Source organism: Periophthalmus magnuspinnatus, chromosome 15 (assembly GCF_009829125.3).
Source record: "Periophthalmus magnuspinnatus isolate fPerMag1 chromosome 15, fPerMag1.2.pri, whole genome shotgun sequence".
Taxonomy (NCBI): domain Eukaryota; kingdom Metazoa; phylum Chordata; class Actinopteri; order Gobiiformes; family Gobiidae; genus Periophthalmus; species Periophthalmus magnuspinnatus.
The window spans coordinates 2,830,345-2,851,041 of NC_047140.1; the positions used below are offsets into that span (position 1 = coordinate 2,830,345).

General features: G+C 38.3%; 1 protein-coding gene across 2 annotated transcripts; it reads right to left on the reverse strand.

Annotated features, from left to right (window-relative positions):
* Positions 1-467: 467 nt before the first annotated feature.
* On the reverse strand, positions 468-20,383 carry add3b (adducin 3 (gamma) b). 2 transcript variants are annotated; one of them, XM_033979457.2, is made up of 15 exons: positions 19,898-20,383; positions 13,101-13,334; positions 11,978-12,122; positions 10,007-10,158; positions 9,136-9,216; positions 6,453-6,602; positions 6,085-6,228; positions 5,692-5,790; positions 4,989-5,162; positions 3,471-3,731; positions 3,204-3,320; positions 2,693-2,782; positions 2,494-2,617; positions 1,926-2,018; positions 468-1,841 (listed from the first exon to the last, which is right to left on the reverse strand). In XM_033979457.2, exons 2-15 carry the CDS (start codon positions 13,287-13,289, stop codon positions 1,582-1,584), a joined length of 2,079 nt encoding a protein of 692 aa, XP_033835348.1. In that variant the 5' UTR covers positions 13,290-13,334; positions 19,898-20,383; the 3' UTR covers positions 468-1,581. The 2 variants fall into 2 exon arrangements, with proteins under 2 accessions (XP_033835348.1, XP_033835349.1); XM_033979458.2 differs by lacking the exon at positions 19,898-20,383 and adding an exon at positions 14,042-14,273.
* Between the last annotated feature and the right edge of the window lie 314 nt (positions 20,384-20,697).

A 20,697-nucleotide genomic window follows, 5' to 3' on the forward strand; every position in this document is an offset into this window, starting at 1 on the left:
TTAGTTATTAGTGAAAACCTATTATCTAGTAGACCTATGAACATGTATAAATAGGCCCAAGTGGATGAATGAATAAAAATAACTAAATTCACAAACTCTACCATAGTAGCCTATTCTCATACTGCTACTCAAATACTACTACTTTATCTTTCCATTCATTTTTTTACTGTGAAAATCTGCGTTTGTCATCCTTTACAGAGGCTGTAGTGTCCAGCCCTCTTAAACAGGCTTGTGACTGGCACAGAAATACTGGTTTGTGACTTCCTGAAGAATCTATTTCTGTGAAACATATATCATAATCTAAGTAAAAGTGTTCACTAACATTTGATATCAAGTTATTTTCTTGACCCCAAAAATCCATAAGCACTTTGAACAAACTGTTCTAATAAACGACTAGCTCCAACTCTACAGTTAACCTCATGATATTATGACACCAAGGAATATATGAGAAGTCCTTAAAGAAAAACACGATTTATTATTACTCTTGAGCTGTGGGCAGTTTTAAGGCAGCTGCAATTAAAAAGAAAAGAACCTTAGGCAAAAGCATAGTACACAATAGAGGATATACAAACACTAGGCACTAGACATAAAAAGGCCATACACTATGTAAACACCATGTGCTTTATATACTGTATGTTCAGTAAATAAAGAGTTATCAAGCTAAATACAAAAGTGTCAAGATAAGTCTGTAAGGAAGATTGTACTGTCACAATTGTTCTGCACATATCTACTTTTGGTTTAGTGTAAAAAGAAATTCACATTTAATTATGTACAAAGATTTCACTCCCTTTGGGTCAAAAACTAAATCATTCACATTATTGAGAGGGATACAAAAAGATGGTCCCCTAAATATTTTACAAAACACACAAAAACAAATCACTGCACAATCAGCACAACTTACTGTAGTTCCAGCTCCACACTTGCTCTGTCATATCAGATCTGATCCAGTTGTGATTTTCTCTCATACTTACAGCTACAAGTTTAAAGCATTCAGCATCGTTTCAACTCATTTCACAACTATCAGTGTTACAAATACAAGTAAGCAGCAACCAAACAAACAATATTGCTGGGACAAAAATGAAAAGTTATTATTAATAAGTCACATAAACTGAAGTACAGTAATTATGTAAATACACCAAACATTAGTGTTAAATCCCAACATACAGTGTTACTTTAAGGTAACAACAATAAATACAAATCTTACTTTGTAAAAGGCTATAATTATAGATTAGTACACTCTACTGATAAAGGGATACTAAAATTGTTTAACAATTTTCTTTTTCTTCGAGATTACATTCATAAAAGGACTTGTGCAAACAGTAACAAAAGGCTAACAGGTCCAAATAATCTGTGTGAACTTTTTCAGATTTACAGTAGATACAAAACTATTAATAACCCATGGCTTCATTTTAAATGCCTTTTCAAGAACGTAAATATTTCCACATATGAAACTGTTCATATAAATTAGCTTCCTTCGTAATAAACTTTTACGTGATATATAATAGAGGGAAGCTGCCAACTAAAGCCATTTCACTTTTCTATAATGACTTCCATCTAACTCGCTCTGCTTACATAATGTCCTCATGATTCCACCTTCTCTATCTCCTTCTCTTTATCCTTCTTTTCCTTCTTGCTCTTTTTCAGGAAAGAAGGAGTCCGGAAACCCTTCTTCTTCTTCTTGGACTTGGTCTGGCTCTCAGGAGTCTGGATCTCTTCACTTTTCTCTTTTGTTGTTATGGAAACCTCCGTACTTTCTGAAGTGCTCATGCTCAGCTTGGACACCTCAATACTGAGATCTTCATCTACATCCGTGAAGTGATCCTTCCCATTGAGAATAATGTCTGCAACAGATAAAACCACGTCAAAAATACATCTTCCATAAACTCAGAGCGTTGTATATTGCATATGAATGTGTAGCTTATTACCTTTAGCCGGAGTCATTATAGGGGACAGGGAGAGGGAGATAGTGGAGCCGTCAAATGTGGTCATTTCATCTGCATCTGTAGCATCATCCTCATCTATAAGAAATATGTTATCGTAATTTCCAAAGACAGGATACGTGTACCTAAGCCTCATTGCTAATTATAAATAATATTTACACCCTCCAGCCATGTGTAGTCAGAAACTGATTGGTCAAATAAAGTGAGTGAGATTTACCAACACACAAGTAAACACTGCAGGAGTTGTGTGGTCCACTGAGTGTTTTACTCAAATGTTTTTGATTGATTTTGCTTTATTTGAGTTGACTGGCTTTATTGTTTTAAGACTAGTAAAATCAAAATGAGATTTTTTGTTTTGTTTAGTTTAGAACCGTTTTCTGTCTCTGTGCAGCACTTTGGAAACAGTTTGTCCATATTATTATGCTATATACATAAAAAGTGTCTTCTAGCTAATTGCTGGCCTCTCTATGTGCAGTGAAATCTATAATGTTCATAGTTTTAAATGAGTATAGAATAAAACTAGTGACTAATACAGTAAATGATAAGAGTGTACCTTCTCGACCCAGCTTCTTCTTCTCCACCAGACTCTTATACTCCTCCAGCACTTTCTCTGTGACCTCATTGAAGGGGTTAGGGGGTAGAGAGCGCACATGCTCTTCATCCTCATAAATGAAAGCCTAATAGGAACATCAGATACATTTCAATACAGAATGAGACTTGAATTAATAATGCACAATCCTAAATATATTCACCGGTCCTGGTATTGTATCCACCACGATGTCGGCAAGTAGTTGAGATTTGGGTCCTGCGGTCATCAGGTCTCCTCTGTGCTGTTCTTTTATCTGTGGGAATTTATATCACAATCAAACAATGTAAACATATTTGGAAGAATAAATGCATCATTCTATTATTCTATTGTAATAAAAAAAAATATAAATAAAATATTATATAGATACCAACATAGTGTAGTAAATAATACATTTTTTATATATATTTACACATATGTAGAAGGAATAATATATATATATATATATATATATATATATATATATATATAAATAAATACATTTAAAAAATATATATACACATACATACATACACTGGATACAATATAAGAAGGACAAGTTAGTTAAGTTACAAAAAAGTGCAAGACATTATTCAACTTTTACTAGACAAATTAAATGATTTCGATCTTTTCATTATTCAGTCCTACTGCAAAGATATAGGGTACTCAATAAAAAGGACCACAAAATCTTAACCTACCCTGTTCCTCTTGTTCATGACCTCTGTGGGATCAGTATTTAGTGGGACAAACTGGTTTGGGTCTTCGATCTTGATTGGGGTGCCACTGCTGTTGCCTGGGTCTGCAGACTTCATCCACTGTAAGTAAAAAAAACAAAAAACAAAAACAGTCAGCTGCATTCCTAAAGTATTCCACAAGAGGGCAGACAAATATTGAAGAAAACAGTTTTGAACTTGAACAGAAATGCAACTCTGTAACATTTATTAGCATTTAAATACTTGACTGACCATAGTTCTGGTTCTAGGGCTAACATCTCCGTAAAGCGAGTGTTCAGGAACGTTGACCCTTAAGTAACTGTTAGGTGAGTTGAGCCAGCGTGTCCTTTCTCTCTGTTGTTTTTGCACAATATACTTCAGTGGACTGCGTAGGCCCAGATCATCGTCGTCTGATGGGAGAGCTGAGACAGTGGCAGGAATCTCTACATCATTCTTGGAGCGCGGTTTCTCACGAACAATGGGGTTTCTGTAAGAGTAGCCTGTCCTGTATCCCTAAAGGACCACACACAGAAAATAAATATTGTACTTTAATAACAAATTCAAACAAGATGAAACATCTTTCACAAGGCTGTTTGGGAGCATCTCAAAAGCTAGTTGAACATAAAACTAATAAATCCTGTGTAAAAAGATACCTCATTTAAATGTAGGGATGCGCAGGCCACCCAGGATGCACTTACACAATAGTAGTAAATATTTAAAGCTGTATATACAAGCAGAATTTTCACAGACAAGCCAAGTTTCAGAGGGAGAAGTTTAAAACTTTGATTTAAAAGTAGAGTAGTGTTAACAATACATCAAAGACAGAGGGAAGCAGCTTGAAAACTACTGATGGGAGCTCCATGAGCAGAGTGCATTCTCTATAGTGCAGCACCATAATCAGAAGTGAGCCCACTGTGTTGTGGCAGGTGATATTCAACTTATCATCACCATGGACCAGCACGTCTGCATTTTTCATAAGTCTAGAAGATTAATTGCATATATATATATATATATATATATATATATATATATATATATATATATATATATATATATAAAAGCTTTACAGAGTCTATATATCAACACAAACAAACAAGAGAATAGCAAAAAAAATGTTTCCGGCCTATATATTTATCTGATATAATGCATAATTTTTCCTTATGAATCGGTTGGACTAATTCTCCTGTACCTAATTGGCCAGACTAGACAGAGTACTGGTGATGAGTGTACTGGCAGTTGCTCAGTGTGCTGGACTGTCATTACCAACACGCCAAGCCTTTTTAGAATTTAGTGTAGTGCAGCTCTCAGAGATTGTGTGGTCTATGCTGCCCACAGCAGGCGTTACCATCTGGAAGCTATGATTGGGGGGAGGGTAGGAGGGCTATGATCACACAGAGCTTGCACAGCTGCAGCCCACTCTAGCCACAGTTGTTAAGATAGGAGCTCACTCAAACTGACTTGTTCTGACATCTTGTATTTCCACACAACATGTCAAATGCTGGTCATTAGCAGTGTGGTTAGGACAGTGAGGCAGAGACAACCAGAATGCTGCAAGGCTTTATGAGCACCACTGCACAATTCAACTCTGGTTAAACCTGGCTGAGAATGTGTATGTCTAATAAACAAATAAATAAAAATTTTTTCTTTAAAACAATTATTTGTGTTAGTACAATAAAGGCTTGTTTAATTTATATCTGATATTTCTTCAGGAAACCCCAAAGACAGGAAATGTCCTATGACAGGGCAGGGGACAGGTTGGGCTTCACTCACCAGGTTGTCTAGCATCCTCATCAGAGACTCAAACTCTGCCTCTCCCACTTTCCATTTGACCTCATTCTCCACCAGCACCCCGGCTGCTGCCACGCCCTGCGTCAGGGGTTTGAACTTGGCTCTATCCAGGAGCACAAGGTTGTCCACTCCACCAGAGCATGCCAAAGCACTCACCTGAACAGGAAAAACATAGTAAATAAGTCATGTGTTTCACTGAAACCTTGTTTTAAAATAGTGTTTTAATTATAGATGAAATTGTTGTGTATTGTAGATAACAAAAATTGCTTTAGTCCCAAGATAAAAATGGATCAGAACACAGTGCAGACACAGTTAGCTTGATATTAAAAAGATAAGCTGTCATAAGCCTGGCAGAAACTAAGCAACAGGAACACCTACACCACCCCCCAGGTTTCACCTGACTTTGTGTACCTTTGTTGTGTTCCTCAAACTAAACATTTGCGATGAAATTTCTAATCAGTATTCTTACAGTTTATTTTAAACTAATCTACTATTGTGTTTGAATTAGTAATGATTTTGTGAAGCCATATTCCATATTAATCCACATATTACATATAATATGTAGCTACACTTTCACCCAAAAATTCAATCAAGCCTCAGGGCATCTGATTTGAGAGCCACATTTCTGAGATTGACACCTGAGACACTTCAACTTTATGGTAATACAATCTACAGAAAGACAAACCTGGATTTCACAGGCCTGTTGGGAGTGGTACATGTAGTGGAAGGCTTCTTCCACTGTATCACCCAAAGCAAGCAGTCCATGATTCCTCAGAATCATCACCTGCAAAAAAACAAATTCACAACTAAGTAAGAGAAGTAATTTTAGTTTATAATCACTGATTCAGTTAAATGTTTTAGTGACTTTAATGACGGAGTTCTCACAAAATTATTTTGTTTGAAGAATATGGAGTGATGAGTACCTAACAGATGACCAAAATCCCCCTGGCAGATATAAAAGTGTTGTGTATACATGTTTGTTTTCTGCTTAATCTTTTTACCAGCCACAATAATGATGCATCTTTACTTATTATCCCATGTGACAAGAGCCTAAAGGAGTCTGTGCCTATGACAGTACCTTGGCAGTAGGGCCCAAAGCTTTCTGAAACTCCACCTTCTCCTCTTTATTATCCAAGCTACCATGGTAACCAAAACAGCTCACGTCTCCCAGAAGCAAAGCCTCCTGGGAAATGGGCAGGATTCCACATTTCATGGAGGACACCTGTTAGCAGAAGATAAAAACAACTCAGACTGATGCACCAGGATGTAAATTAAGATACTTTTAGCTCAATGACGTTTAAACAATGTTTTGTTCAATATTGACAAGATGTATGCTCTTAAAGTATGCCCTTTTTAAAGGTAGTTTTCAGCTTAGGTGTAACAATTATTTAACAATAACTTTTCATTTTGATGAAGTCCCTTTAGTGTTAGCTTAGAGGTACTTACAGCAGCAGTAGCAGGGGTGTGCAGGTGGATAATGCATCTCACATCAGGGCGCATAGAGTAAATTGCAGCATGAGGCCCAAAGCCAAAGTGGTCGATAGAGAGATCAGTACAACCTTGATCGACCACATCCCCAACAATGTTCACTTTCACCTATAAACACATAAGGCTAATTAGTTTAAAAAAGAAAGACATCTTTCTCTTCCCTTAGAACATTGAAGCTTTTGCATCATACATATGATGAGAATGTGCCCCAGGCTGCACCATTTTTGTTATACTTTTTTCCTCGGAAGTCATAGCCAAGTTCACTGATGCTTTTGAACTTGAGCCACCTGTCATAGTTTTGAGGTACTTTACCTTTCTTTGTAAGCGCTTACTGGCTGACAGCAAAACACTCTAAGATGTTCCTCTCACGTAAACAAAGGAGACAATTACAGACAGGAGAGCACTGGCTGACAGCCACTACTTACAGGTTGTTTTGGAGGACTGTTTTTTTTTTATATTCTATAGAATAATATTGTTTAATATATGTGTCTCAGATAAAAGGGCCCTGACCTGTGGGGTGCCCCAGGGGTCAATCATGGGACCCCTGTTGTTCAATCTCTACATGCTGCCGTTAGGCCAGTTAATACGCAGCAATAATGTGTCCTACCACAACTATGCAGATGACACTCAGATCTCTGTCTCACTGGCAGCAGGTGAATATGGACCAGTGGATTCACTCTGCCACTGCATCCAACAGATCAGTGTGTGGATGCAAAACAACTTTCTTCAACTAAACTCAGGCAAGACTGAAGTCATCATCTTTGGCCCACAGAAACAGAGAAAGTGTCACCTCCAGTCTCTCTCTCTCTAAAACCTTCAAATCAGGCTAGAAATCTAGGAGTAATAAGGGACTCAGACTTGAACTTTAACAGCCACAGCAAATCAATAACATCTGCAGCTTTTTACTACCTAAAAAACATTGCAAAAACCAAAGGTTTACTGTCAAAAGACAGACTTGGAGAGACTTATCCATGCATTTGTCTCCAGTAGGTTAGACTACTGTAACGTCCTGCTCACTGGCCTCCAAACGAGCCTTAAGACAACTGCAGTACAGAACGCTGCTGCTCAGGTCCTGACTAAAACCAGGAACTGGAACCAGGAACCAGGAACACACATGCATCCTGAGCTCAGGTCTCTGCACTGGCTCCTGTGGTTCAGAGTCTCTCCACAGCTTAGCACCAAAGTACATCTCCCATATGTTAGTGCCAGGGTGTGTCAGGGACTGGCCTCTTGCTGGTGCCCAGAGTCAGGACTAAACATGGGGAATCAGTATTTCAGTTTTATGCAACTAAAATCTGGAACAGTCTTCCTGAAGATGTGAGACAGGCCTCTACTTTGACAATGTTAAAATCCAGGCTCAAAACAGTTCTGTTTAGCTGTGCATACGACTGAAAGGTTTTTATTCTGTACTCTTCTGTTTTAATATTCATTTTACGATGATTATTTGTGATTATTTAATGTTTTAATTTATGTGATTTTAATGTCCTTCTTATTCTGTAAAGCACTATGAATTACTTTTTGTATGAATTGTGCTATACAAATAAACTTGTCTTGCTTATTGCAAGCAAAAATCTCTTTATTACTCTGTTGATATATGATATATTGATGATATATTTGACTGTATCCAAAATGCAATTTCAGAGCAAAGTTCTACATAAAACAAATATAAAAATATAGTTGCTAGTGAAATTAAAAGAAATTGTGAAGTTTGCCAAAAAACTTTATACAAATAACATCTCCTCCATGTTTTAGAACGGGGGTGTTCATTACGTCGAAGGCATTTTGGGTAGATCACGTCCCGTCATCCATCCAGTCACACGACTAATATACAGTTCAACCAGTCAGATTACACCTGACCCTAGGTCACATCATGGGCGCTGCACACGCATAAACAAGCGCGAGTTAGTTTAACCCTATAGCGTCGGATCGTATCGTCGCAGATAGAGCGGGTTGCGGACTTTCCAGCAGCGTAACTCCGCAACCAGTCGTGCTCTCATGTAAATCCAAACGGCGTCTCAAAGCGGAGACATGGGGCTATCTAAATATTTTACCATCATTACAGTAATCTGCCTCTGTTGTTCCTCGAAGGTGACGAATGAGAGCGCGGTGCTGCGGGGATTTTCCCAATCATTTATTCGATGCATAAAAGAAAAAATACGGATGGATGTGTAAAATAGAAGTAGTTGTGTGAAAAAATGGCGTAAATTCTGATACTTCGTTTAACATGTTTTTTATGGCTATAAAAAAAAAGACAAAACCGTAATCAACATGATTAGCTCTGTTATCGCTTTCAAACGAAAAATGCTATTTTACTCCTGGCTGGTTGTCAGAAGCTACTGCCCGAACTATACATCCCTCACTGATCCCATTCAGTGTCATCAGAGCAGTAATCATTATTCAAGTAATTATGAACATGTAGGAAGTTCAGTTGTGTTGTGCAGTATTATCTCATGACGTTGCGCAAGGTACATCAAAATGGACTGTACAAGTAAGAATTCATAATACATTTACAAATAAATATATGTTTATCATTTTTGTATTAGGTGGTAGATCTTTCAGACGTGATCATTTTAAAAGTAGCTCACATACTGAAAAAGTCTGAGCACCCCTGTTTTAGAATAAACAAAATATTTGTGCTTACCAAATTTCCAGATGTGACTTCAGCAAAAGACAAACCACGTGGGCTGATGAGAACGTGGTCTTGTTCCTTACTCACACGCAGCTAGGGATAAAAACAAGTCAGTGTGTATAATGGAGGGGGCTATCACAATAATTAGAAGTATATTGGCTTATCTTCCCTTTCTTTTACTCAAAATGATCTAACAAGCATGATTTGAATTGCATGTTTTTGTCTTATTAAAAACAAATAAAAATGGCTTGCAGTATTGGCTTTTAAATCATTACCATTTAACACAAAAATAGTGAAATTTCTTCCTTCAAACCTGAATTCTGCTCCAAGTATTGGTTGTTGACTTTTGGGTTAAAATGACCCAAGCTGATTACTGACTGTTAAAAATAACTGAAACTGGATCTCAGTTAAAATCTAGTTATTTGCAGCACTACTGCATATGGTTATGTAAATATTCTTCTACTTCAGGGGTCAAAAACTAGACTGCCTCACTTTAAAATCCCACCATCTCAAAGTTACCTAAGCTCCTAAAGCAGTACACCTACTTCACCTATTTAAGGGTACTGAGAAGCGAACCACAGAGGAACAGCTTTCACTCTGAAAATCAGCATGTGGTTTGAGATAACTGACTTTCTAGGCTTGGTCTTTGGGGACAATCTTTACTTTACATCTTGACATCTCAGGTGTTCATCGCATATTGCACTGCGCCGAACTGTTGCTATGGGAAATGTATTCATATTCAAAAATTTGACAGCTTGGCACTATAAATAATATATAGATTTCTTTATGGCCCTGCGTCCCCCTGCTTATCCCTTTCACAAACACAAATCTCTACCATACACCATAAGATGCACTGGAGCATGTTTGTGGTTGTTGTACTCACGGTAATGTAGCAGCTTGTAAACCGAGCCCAGCTGAAGAGGTCAACTAGCCTGTAAAGGCTGGCCAGCCTGCAGCGATTTAGTTTCTCCCCTTTTGCGAACGAAGGCGACTCGATGCCATACAAGTCATTGATGGGGGTCACCATGCCTAAACCTGAAACCACACAGAGAGTTAGAGGTTGCATACTGTACACGAACATGCTCATTTAAAAAAAAGATCTATAGGAATGTTTACGAAATGCTGTCTGAAAACCTCCCAGGAAGTCTCTGCAGCTGGAGTTTAAAAATGGCTTTTCAGAGAATTTCCAAGATAAATAGGATTGTTTTGGGAGTGCCATACCATATAAGTACTTTAACACAATCTGAGTATTTTAAAAGGCTTTTCTAGTCTAAACAGAAAGATTGTTTGCCTTCATGTGATATGAGCCTGTAGCTAAACACTGAGGTGAAGAGTAGTTTAGAATTCTGTACTTATTGCAGTTAATTCTGCAATTACTAGGTATATCCACACAAAAAAAGAAGTGGAATAAAGTTAAATGTCTTCCCTGTCAGTCAATCAAACTATAAAAACATGTTGTGGCATTATGCAAAGACACAGACATAGGCTCACAATGTAACTTTTGTGATGGAGGATTTTCACATGTTTTCTTTATGAATATGGTACTGCTTTGTCTATAATGCTACATTCGTCTGATCTGTCTCTATGAAAACAAACAAGTGATCCCAGCGGGCCACAGAACAGTTGGATTTGTGGAGTGACACCGCTCAGAGTAAAGCATGTTTTCAAGGTATTTTTAACTAATAAAAACCTGTACTTGAATAAATGCAAGCTAGATGACATCATGACCCCCAGACCCCACTAGAAAAAGTCACATAGTGCACCTTTAGTATGACAAAATTTTGTACCCAACTGCTAGAAAAAAAAAAATGCATAAAAAAAAAAAAATAATAATTTCAAAAATGATCATTATAGACCCCGTCCTTCCATCTGAAATTCCAAATACTACAATTTTTGGTAACACAATCTATTTACTATTTAATCTATTACTATTTACTCAAGGTTTTGGATTCAAATGGATGTATGCAGCTCTGGAGCAGCTTGTGACTTCTGCTCAAACATAAGGCACGTAGCAACATAATGGCCACAGAAGACCTTAATTAACAACCATGGATGGTCATGAGGGCAGTAAATGAGAATATTGTCGATAAAGAACTATCAGCAAGTTTGGTTGGTGATTTCCGCAGTCACAAGAGTCTGAGAATTTAGCCAGTGACAATGACAATGTTCACTGTGTATACAGAAAACAGGCACAGGCGACATACTGAATAGCAATTAGTGCTGATGGAGGCTACACTACAAAAAAACCCAAAAAAACCCCCCCAAAAACAACACCTTAGAATATTAATCTATACTTGAGTTTAATAGTTTTCTCAATGGAATGAAAGTTCTTTCTCCTTGGTAGGGCTGTTCAATGGGAAAATCTTATTTTCATTAGTCTATACAAGTATTTGAATCAAAATTGAAATCACATTCATTTATTTAATAACAATACAGTTATTATTTATTAGTCATGTTTGTATCATGTTTTAAAAGCCACTATAGACCATACTTTCATAAATGGTTTTCATAACCACTCTGATTAGATAAATAACTGTAATTGCGATTAAAATTCAATTAATTGCACAGTAAAGATGATTTTGCTTTTTACATCTATATATTATATTTTAACTAGTCAGATATACGATAAGATAAGAGAACCTTTATTTGTCCCACAATGTAGAAATTCCATGAAAACCTTGAAACTAATCCAAAATACTAGACTTGCAAAAGAACTGCAATAAAACTACACTGTTAATTCATATTTTGACTGAGCCCAAGAGATTTCAACTCGTAGAGCTATTCCTTTTTTGCAGTGCTGATAGAAACAACCGCGTACACTAACACACACACACACACACACACACACACTCACTGATAGGGGAAGTCAAAGGGCCAGCTCCTCCCACGGTGCTAGCCATGACCAGGTCAGCAATCTGTCTCAAAGCCAAGAGACCGGTGGGGGTGTTGCCCTTTGTTAACTGATCTTGGATGAGGCCTTCAAGTTCGTCTTTAAACACCTGAAAACAAGAAAAGAGTGTCTGGATTTAATATGTGCAATAAAGAAGCTGGCACAAACCGTGTCCATTTATCCTAGCAACCTGTGGAAACAACTACAACCTCTAGCCTCTAAAACTTTCAAGGAGCTTATTACAAGTGTACACAAATCACTTAGAAACTTCTTTATCAATGTGTGAAAGGGCTCACTAAAACACAAGGCCAGGGAATGAATACATCCTGACTTTCACTTTGGGCCTTGTACATTAACGTTAAATCGAGTCTGTGGTTTACAATGAAACAGGACTATTTTTTTTCTGTGTGCTGCGGCTAAGCTCCAGCATTCTGCTTCCTTCGAGCGCGGTTCCCATGGAGATGAAGTTCCACTTGTTGGGCCTGTTATGCAATCATTGGATGAGTGTGGGCTCGTCTTATTTCCATACACTTCATTGGTGTATTTATTAAACCCGTAACAGTACAATACTGTGGGTTGTATTATCTAATAAACACTTAACAAATTAGCATGGATTTTTACTGATAACAATATGTAGGCCTACAGGTAGTAACTTTTTTGATATAGGACTACTGTGTGTAACCAAAAATGTGGTATTACCTTGTGTTAGGGGCTTTTAATTGTTTTAACAGCTTGAATGTAAAACTTAAATAAAAGGTCCATTTTGATAAATGCAGGATAAGAACAGTTTGCACATTTGCTACCCTATATTTTGTTGGCAAAAAGTACATTTTCTGATTCAGACATCAGGACCTCGGACCATCAGACCACATATTAAACCCATCCACATGCAAAAAAAAATAGTAGTTTTTAAAGCCGCAAGCATTTTGTCTGTAAAATGTCTAATGGCCTTGAAAGAAAAAGGAGCAAATGCTATCTAAAGGCATTTCACTCAGTCCTGAGTCTTGGCTTAAAAGCAATGCTATTAGTCAGAGGTGGTGAAAGCTTGTGTGTAGGAGGCTTGCTGTGAGGACTGCGGGCTACATACTGGACTCCGGAGTATCTGTGTGACCCTCTTTTTTTGCTCCATCATGTTAAAGTCCTGCCTCAGGTCTGGGGACATGGCCCTGCCACGGAGGTGCTCCGGGTCACTGTCGTCCAGCTGGTCTTTAAAGCTGCTGCTGGACAGAGGCAGGGTCATAGAGGCTGCCGACGGCCTTACATCCACCAGGCTCATGCTGCCAAGTTACTGTCACGGAGGCTGGAAGGAGTCCTGTGAAATCTGCACAAAAGGGAAAACATCAGGGCTTATTTTGTATTCTGTCAGTCAAGCCAAAGCGTGTGATTTTAACAGAAAAGATGGGGTGACTCATGTAATTATAAGAATAGACAAAAGACAACTGAACAATGTTATGATTGATGCTGCTTAGTATGCTGTTTATCTATATGGGTGGATTTGGAGTTAGTCACAGATGCTGTGAGCAAAATGCATTTTCAAATCATCTTTATAGAGGTTTACAACACTTAACAACAGGAACCCAACCTACTCCTCAAAGAAACCACTCTCTCATCAGACTTCTCCTTTAAAGTTACCCCCGTGGATGAACCAAGCACACATTTTAACATTTTGTTCCTTGCACAGGCCAATTTACATCACACCGTGTGGAAACAGTGCAACTTTCACACAGCAGCCAAGAAACTGCATGAGTTCAAGAGCAGTAAACAAAGACAGGCCTCATGCAAATCACCCTGTTTGAAGAGCACTTCACACCTTCTGCACGTACCTGGAGAGACTGGGGTGAAGGGGGGAACCAAGTGGGCCTAGATTAAGTTATTTGATACAGATAAATAAAACGAGAAACACGCAAAATAATAGAAACGTTAAAGTAAACCTGCCATGATACAATGATGATACAAATGTCGCGAGATTTCAGACATCACTAAAAGCCGCCAAAAATAAACAAAGTAACGCTGCAACTTTTAATTTACCTCTAAAAGCACTTCTTTCTCGGCTGAAGTCCTTCCAAACGACGCAGGCTCGATTAGTTCGGTCAAAAACTTCAGAAAACCAGGTCAAAAATGAAAACCAGACTGATATTTTGCTTCTTTTTTCCCAGTCACATTGTTAAAAGTTGTACCCGGAGGAGACTGCCCGCTGCGGCTGAAGTACGGAGCTGCAGAGGAGTGAAGAGGAGTGAGGAGGAGTGCAAAAGAGTGGAGTGGAGAGCAGTGGAGAGCTGCGGAGAGCTGCAGCAGCATGGTGGAGGAAAGAGCGGAGGATGTGGGTGTGTTTGTGTGGGAAAAAGGAAAAGTGGCCCATGTGACTTCACTTATCCACCCACCGGGGGCTCATGCGTACAGAGGACAAAGGGAATGGCCCACTCCTCACTGCCCTCACTATGCGCGCTCTTCTCACTAAACTCACACAAACTAGTTAGCAGCCGGTGTTACGGCGGTTCTCTACGATGTTTGGGGCACATTTTAGTTACTTTAGGTTTAGTTTCAATACCAGTTTAGTCGTAGTTTAAGCCTAATTTATCCTGGTGCAGCCTGTGCCCCTCCCCAAAGGCTGCACCCCACACCTAGTTTAGTCCCAGCTATATTTTTACACTGATCCTCCCTTAGTCCTGATTTTAGTCTGGATTTTTACATAGTTTCATTCATTTCTATGCCTTAAGGTCAGGAATAGTTTGCATTAAAGCAATATCAAAACATCCTAAAGAGACAATAGTTTAAAATGTAGGCAGATGGTCTGAATTTAGAGCAGGTCTGAATTAAAACACAGATATTGATTTGGTTTGTTGTTAATATTTCTGTAATTAAGGGTGTTTTGTCCTTACAATCATAGTGGGCCTAATAGGTTGGGGCTACTAAAAGTGCTAAGCTGTCCTTTGAGATTTCTATAGTGTGCGGGCTATGGCTATGTCCATGTGGAAGCGGTTATAAATCCTTCACAAGTTCTGAATCAAATTTTTGTGATTCTTTAAGCCTATTCCCCCGTTCTCCCCCTCAGTCTCTCGCTCTGTGTGATTCATTAACTCCCGACACCTTATTTCATAAATAACCAGCCTTGCTTGTTCCCACAGCCCCTAAGTAGTGCACTTCATCAAAGCTTTATCACCCAGGCCCAGCAATAGCAAAACACTGCACTTCAAAGTCTGCTCGTATGTGCCCCTCAAGAAGTCTGCGCTCAAAGTTTTTTTTTTAAATAGCGGATGTTTGCTCAGAGAAAGAAATGTAACACAGATGCCCCTTTAGAAGACTGTATTCCATTTCACCCTCAGATCTACTGTTGCAGACCATAATGATACTTTTTTACACGGCGTGGCCTATGACTTGAACTTATGTTAAGTGCAATACAAGCTCAACTGTCAAGCACAATGTCACAGACAGATGTCGAGAATTCATTCCAATTCAGCTTTATTCCCTGAAGAAAAAACTTTATTGCATTTTTCTGTTTGTTCTTTAAGTTTTTGTATACATCTTTTTCAGGTCACCCTCCCAACAAACTGCTGCATAAAACATTACATTGGTAATAACTCCGCAACCGCATATATTAGAGCCCAAATCTTCTGAGGAAATGGATCGACCCTGCACCTTCCTGTATGGACCATACGCCTGCAGGTATTTGGAAGTCACCCTTTGAATGTTGATTTCTTCTCCACACTGTTTAAAGTATAGCTGACCTTCGTTAAATGATTTATGGGATGCTTATGGATGGTTGATGTAATACATTCAGCTTGGATTGGCAAAGAGGGGTAATAAACAAAACTGTAATGCTTCCATAAATGAAGCTTGGGATATTGGCAATATAAAAACTAGTCATAACATAATTGCTACTGCAGGGATGTTGTAATACAAACTTGGCTTTCGTATATTTTTTAGTTAATGGCAATTCAGTATTTACTGTATTAGCTTCATGTTGCACATTTTGTTTAGTGAAAATGAACTTAAGTAGAGATTTTAGTAATGAAATGACAGCATTAACAATAGGCCTATTACATAGCGTATTATGTTTAAATAATGCATAATTGATAACATTTTGTTAAGTTGCACAAATGTTGTTCTTCCGTTGGAATTACCAAAATGGGACCACACAACAGACAACTGGAGGTATAGTTGGACACATGGGTTTAATATTTACAGTGTGTTAGCCTGACCAGCCAAAAATGCATGCTTTTTCTGCTCTATATAAAGACTTATTGTCCAGGACGCTATATTATGATCCCGACTTCTGATGGGTGTTACTGACATACAGATAGAAGAGAAATGCAGTTTGTTCTAAAACAGACATGACTTACTAGTAAAAAGAAGAACACATACTTAGATAGTGCTGACTTTTTATACAAAAAGAAAAGCAAGGTCCTTGACTTTTGTGCAATGGAACAGAAAGTAGGAGTGGCTGATTCACCAGGCTTCTGATAATTATTTCAACACTGCATTACTACTAATACCAGTATTACTGTTATCACTTTTTCAGTTTGCCTATGCTGGTCTTTCAACTCTTTCACCAAGGAGAACCAAGGAGGACATTGTATGGGTAAGTACAGAAACCACACAAGAAGCAAAGTGCCTATTACGTGAAAATAAGATTGCATTTGCTGTTTATTAAGGATGCACCGATATGGAAATTTTAGACCAATAGTGATATTATGATGAAAGCTTGGGCCAATAACAGATATCAGATCAATATTGTCTATGTATTGCTGAGTTTATACCACAGTTTTGTTTGGAAACAAAGAAATATACTTGAAAAGTGGTTTCAATTTAAAGACTGGAAACAGTTAAAATCCTACTCTGCTAGAATATTGCAGTAGCAAGCTTCTACCCAGGGACAGTTTCTGTATCTGCGAAAGGACAGGAGGGTTAACTCCTTCTGAAGTGCAATGCATTTAGTCAATATCTGCATGAATATCTGCCTCTACCAATATTGTTAGATCTTTCAAGTTGATAGTGTACTCATCCATCTAGATAGTAATAAGTAGAGTCTCATTTTGCTACTCTCCAAACTCCAGCTAAGCCAATATTCCCACAGTCACTGCACTCTTCTCTCAGCCCCTTCAGTTAATATTCATGAGTGTGAGTTATTGCTCATTTAATCACAGACAGAAATCTCAATTTAGTGGGGAAAGATTTGGAGAGCAAGGAATAGTCTCTATCCATGACTGACATGACAATTCCAGGAAGTAGTGTGGAGTCTGGTAGGCGGAGCACATCGGTGGACATATGGGTGGATATAATGAAAAACAGAAGTTTTTCGCTGTGGAGCAGAGTGACCCCTGAAAGCCTGCCTCCCTGTTCTGGCTGCTCTCCCACTGAAACTGCAGGCTTAAATGTCTGCATACACACACACAGATGCATCATGGCTCTCCTCCTGATAGCTCTCACATTCCTGCTGACTATTTGAACTTTTCAGCGAGAGCAGCCTATCTTGAAACCATTGACCAAATGTCTTGGGTTATTAGTCGACGTCTCATTCATACCGATTACTGTGGAGAATATCGATGACTGCAGATAAAAGCAGACTTGTGTCTTGTCACAGAACCCTGCAACTCCACTGGCAACAATTTTCACACAGATACTGTCCACATAAATCAATCATAAAATAAATGTATTAGAGAATACACAAAAGCATATCATATACACCAACAATGTACATAGTGAAATGAGTACATAAACCTGCTTAATCTTTAGATGAAGCCCAAAATCACATTTCTCAAACTTGGAACTATCTGCTCTTGTATTGAATATGACTCAAGTCAAAATCATAACTTCTTCAATCTTACCCCTGCAGTGAACCCGCTGTCCAGGAAAATTTCTTGTTTTCAAAACAGTGTTGACACAAAGCAGATTCTGATTAGATTCAAATTGTCATGAAAGTTGGATCATGAAGACCAAACCTTTTCGTGACAGCTAAGGACACACTAGAGAATTCACAAGCGGGATTGAAGACTTTTTTGTGGAAATGTTAATTATCACATGTTTCAGCCTAATATTGTAACAGAGTAACCGGAGTACTTGTGTGAGACATTGATGTTATAGCATTAATAGACCTTATAGTAGTTAAAATCACTAAATAATAGTCATATGTACAATAGTATACAATTATTTACCTAAATATATCTTTAATTATTATCGATATTATTGGTCTATTTGTGATTGCTTTCATTTGAGTGTTATAATATTAACATATTAACAATTCTCCTCTTCCTCAGGTCTGCAACTGTCCACATGTTGTAACATAGAGCATTACATTATGTGAACCCCAAATCAATGCCAATCACAACTATGTCATCGTCTTTCTGATCGTTACCAGCCTGGTAACCATGGAAACTAATGTATTATGCTGTCTTTTTTAACGCCACTCTTATCAGCACATACTGGGTCAGCAGAGAATCAACAGCCCTCCACCACATGCTTATTCAGTGAGGATAACATAAGCAAGTACCTTTAGGTCACAGCACCATTTGAAAGACTATATTTTCCTTGTAATCACATTACAAAGCAATAGCTGATTTGTCATAAGCCAAAACAACCATCTGAGGACTTGAAATCACAACTGGATCCACAGATTCCAGAAAAGTATGACACACTAGCAGACCGAAGCTTCAGCTGCCCTGACATCACAACTAGGATGTAGAATTTTTTATACCGTTCACTTTTACCTCAAAGCAGCTTTTTCTGAACCTTTCTGAAACAATTAGTTACATAAAATAAACCCAGTGAAAAAGACAGTTCAGTTCAGACATTTAGCATTGTCAATACTGTGTTATAAAAAAATATCAGCAACACTTAACAGCATTTGCACCAACATTAAAGCTAAGAGGAAAATAACTTCTTCATTTTCATAATTAGTTTTAAACACAACTCCTATTGTTCTTGAAAACCTTTGTCTCAATCATGACTTTGCAGCTAAAAATGGACCTGCTCCACTTCCACTGTTAGATGGGTGGCAACAACCCAGGCCACTTTGAACCTGAAACAATTTACATTGTTACAGTTGGATGAGTGCCGTCAGAGCATTTGGTTGTAGAAGTGCGTCAGTGCGCTCCTGATCATAATCACGCATACAACACTTAGGGGGGTGTGGAATGAGACAGACCTCACTTGTTTGTCTAGGCTGTTGTCTCTGATATGGTTGACTTTGGATGACATCCATGATGAGAGATTAAGATGTAAATGCTTGTGCGGTAATGGTTTGGATTAAGATATAAAAATTGTTAGTGTTCTAACTAAGGCAAATTTTTAATAAAATCTGGCAAAACCCCACAATTAGTAGCATGGTGGCAGACCTTAACCAAATTTAACATCCATAAAATATAAACACTGCTAATTGCAAACTAACTGCTAACGTATATTTTCACCAGGGGAGTCTGTGTGGGTCATGACCTGCCTTTTTTAGTTTTATGAGTGCCTATAATTCACATCGCCGGCTCCATACTATTATGAAATCCAGCACTGCCCAAGCCCACATCTTAAATCAACAAATGCTTGTTCGGAGTAATGTTTCTAGAGTCGTAACTCTAAGTGAAAGCAGCTGTTTGGGGCAGTGCAGCTGAGACTGATGATGCAGCTGCAGACAGGCCAGTTAAGCAATAAAGATCTAACATGATGTGAGTAAACTTTATGTTGTGATCTCTACAAAGCGTCATAAATAATAAGTAGCAACAGGCGAAACATGATCTATCAACATTTCAAAAACTATTTGTGTCAGGCCTTCATCTACCAATCTAAAAGATTAGCATGTTACAACACTTTCAAAGGCAAAAAAGGCAATTCATTTGATGCTTGCTGTTGTATGTGCATGCTTAAATAGATAACAAGGAGAAAAATAATCAAACTTACACTGTTGCTGAAATGTTTGCAGCTTTCCTCCTGGCTGCCGAGGAAGAATTCACGTTTTGCGTCAAACTCCCACAAAATCCTGCAGTTCTTTCAGATAGCTGTTTACATTATCACTTTGAAGAGGGTCATCTGTTTTTTTCACAGACGAGAGCCAACCGGCGCTTTCTCCCTCTGATCTTCTAAAACTCCCTTAGCTTTTCTGTGACAGCGGCTGCCTATTCTCAAATGGAAAGCTAGGGGACTTGTCAGAGGAGTTTCTGAGCAGACCACGCTCTACGGCAGATGGGAATGGAGAGGACCGAAAAGGAAAAAATGGGAGGGCAAAAAATCCACCCCCAGTATCTAAATATAAAAAGGCCTCATGCTCTTATCTCAGTTTGTTTCTAAGACAAATCAGCCCATCTCAACCAAGTCCATACTCCTGATAGCTTGATTTTTCCCTCTACATACTGCATGTTCATAGTCTAAATATTCCCTGTTGAAGCTTAGCTCACAGCGAATGTTTGCCCGCTATCACCTCCTCCCACATATTCTCTCAGATAGCATGAGTGGGATATTGTGCTCTCCCTTTTCTCTGCATAGACTCTTTGCAGCAGAAATGCACTGCTAAAGCGAAGAAACCAGGACCATGAACATAATGACTGGCTATCGTGACTGCAAAGGTTGTGCCAGACAGAGCACATTAGAAAACAATGATCTCAAGGTAAATTGAGTTACAGAGGCGCACAATGAAAAGGATAAGCAAATAAGTTGGCTCAAAAGAACAAAATAGCCTTTTATTCACACTCCCCGTTTAATGC

Bases quoted from the DNA above. Each gene is read 5' to 3' on its own strand.
- add3b (XM_033979457.2), bottom strand. From the start codon at position 13,289: ATGAGCCTGGTGGATGTAAGGCCGTCGGCAGCCTCTATGACCCTGCCT. The intron at 6,229-6,452 runs GTAAGTACCTCT...TTCTGCTAACAG, and splicing joins ACACCCCTGCTACTGCTGCT to GTGTCCTCCATGAAATGTGG. The intron at 1,842-1,925 runs GTAATAAGCTAC...TATCTGTTGCAG, and splicing joins TATAATGACTCCGGCTAAAG to ACATTATTCTCAATGGGAAG.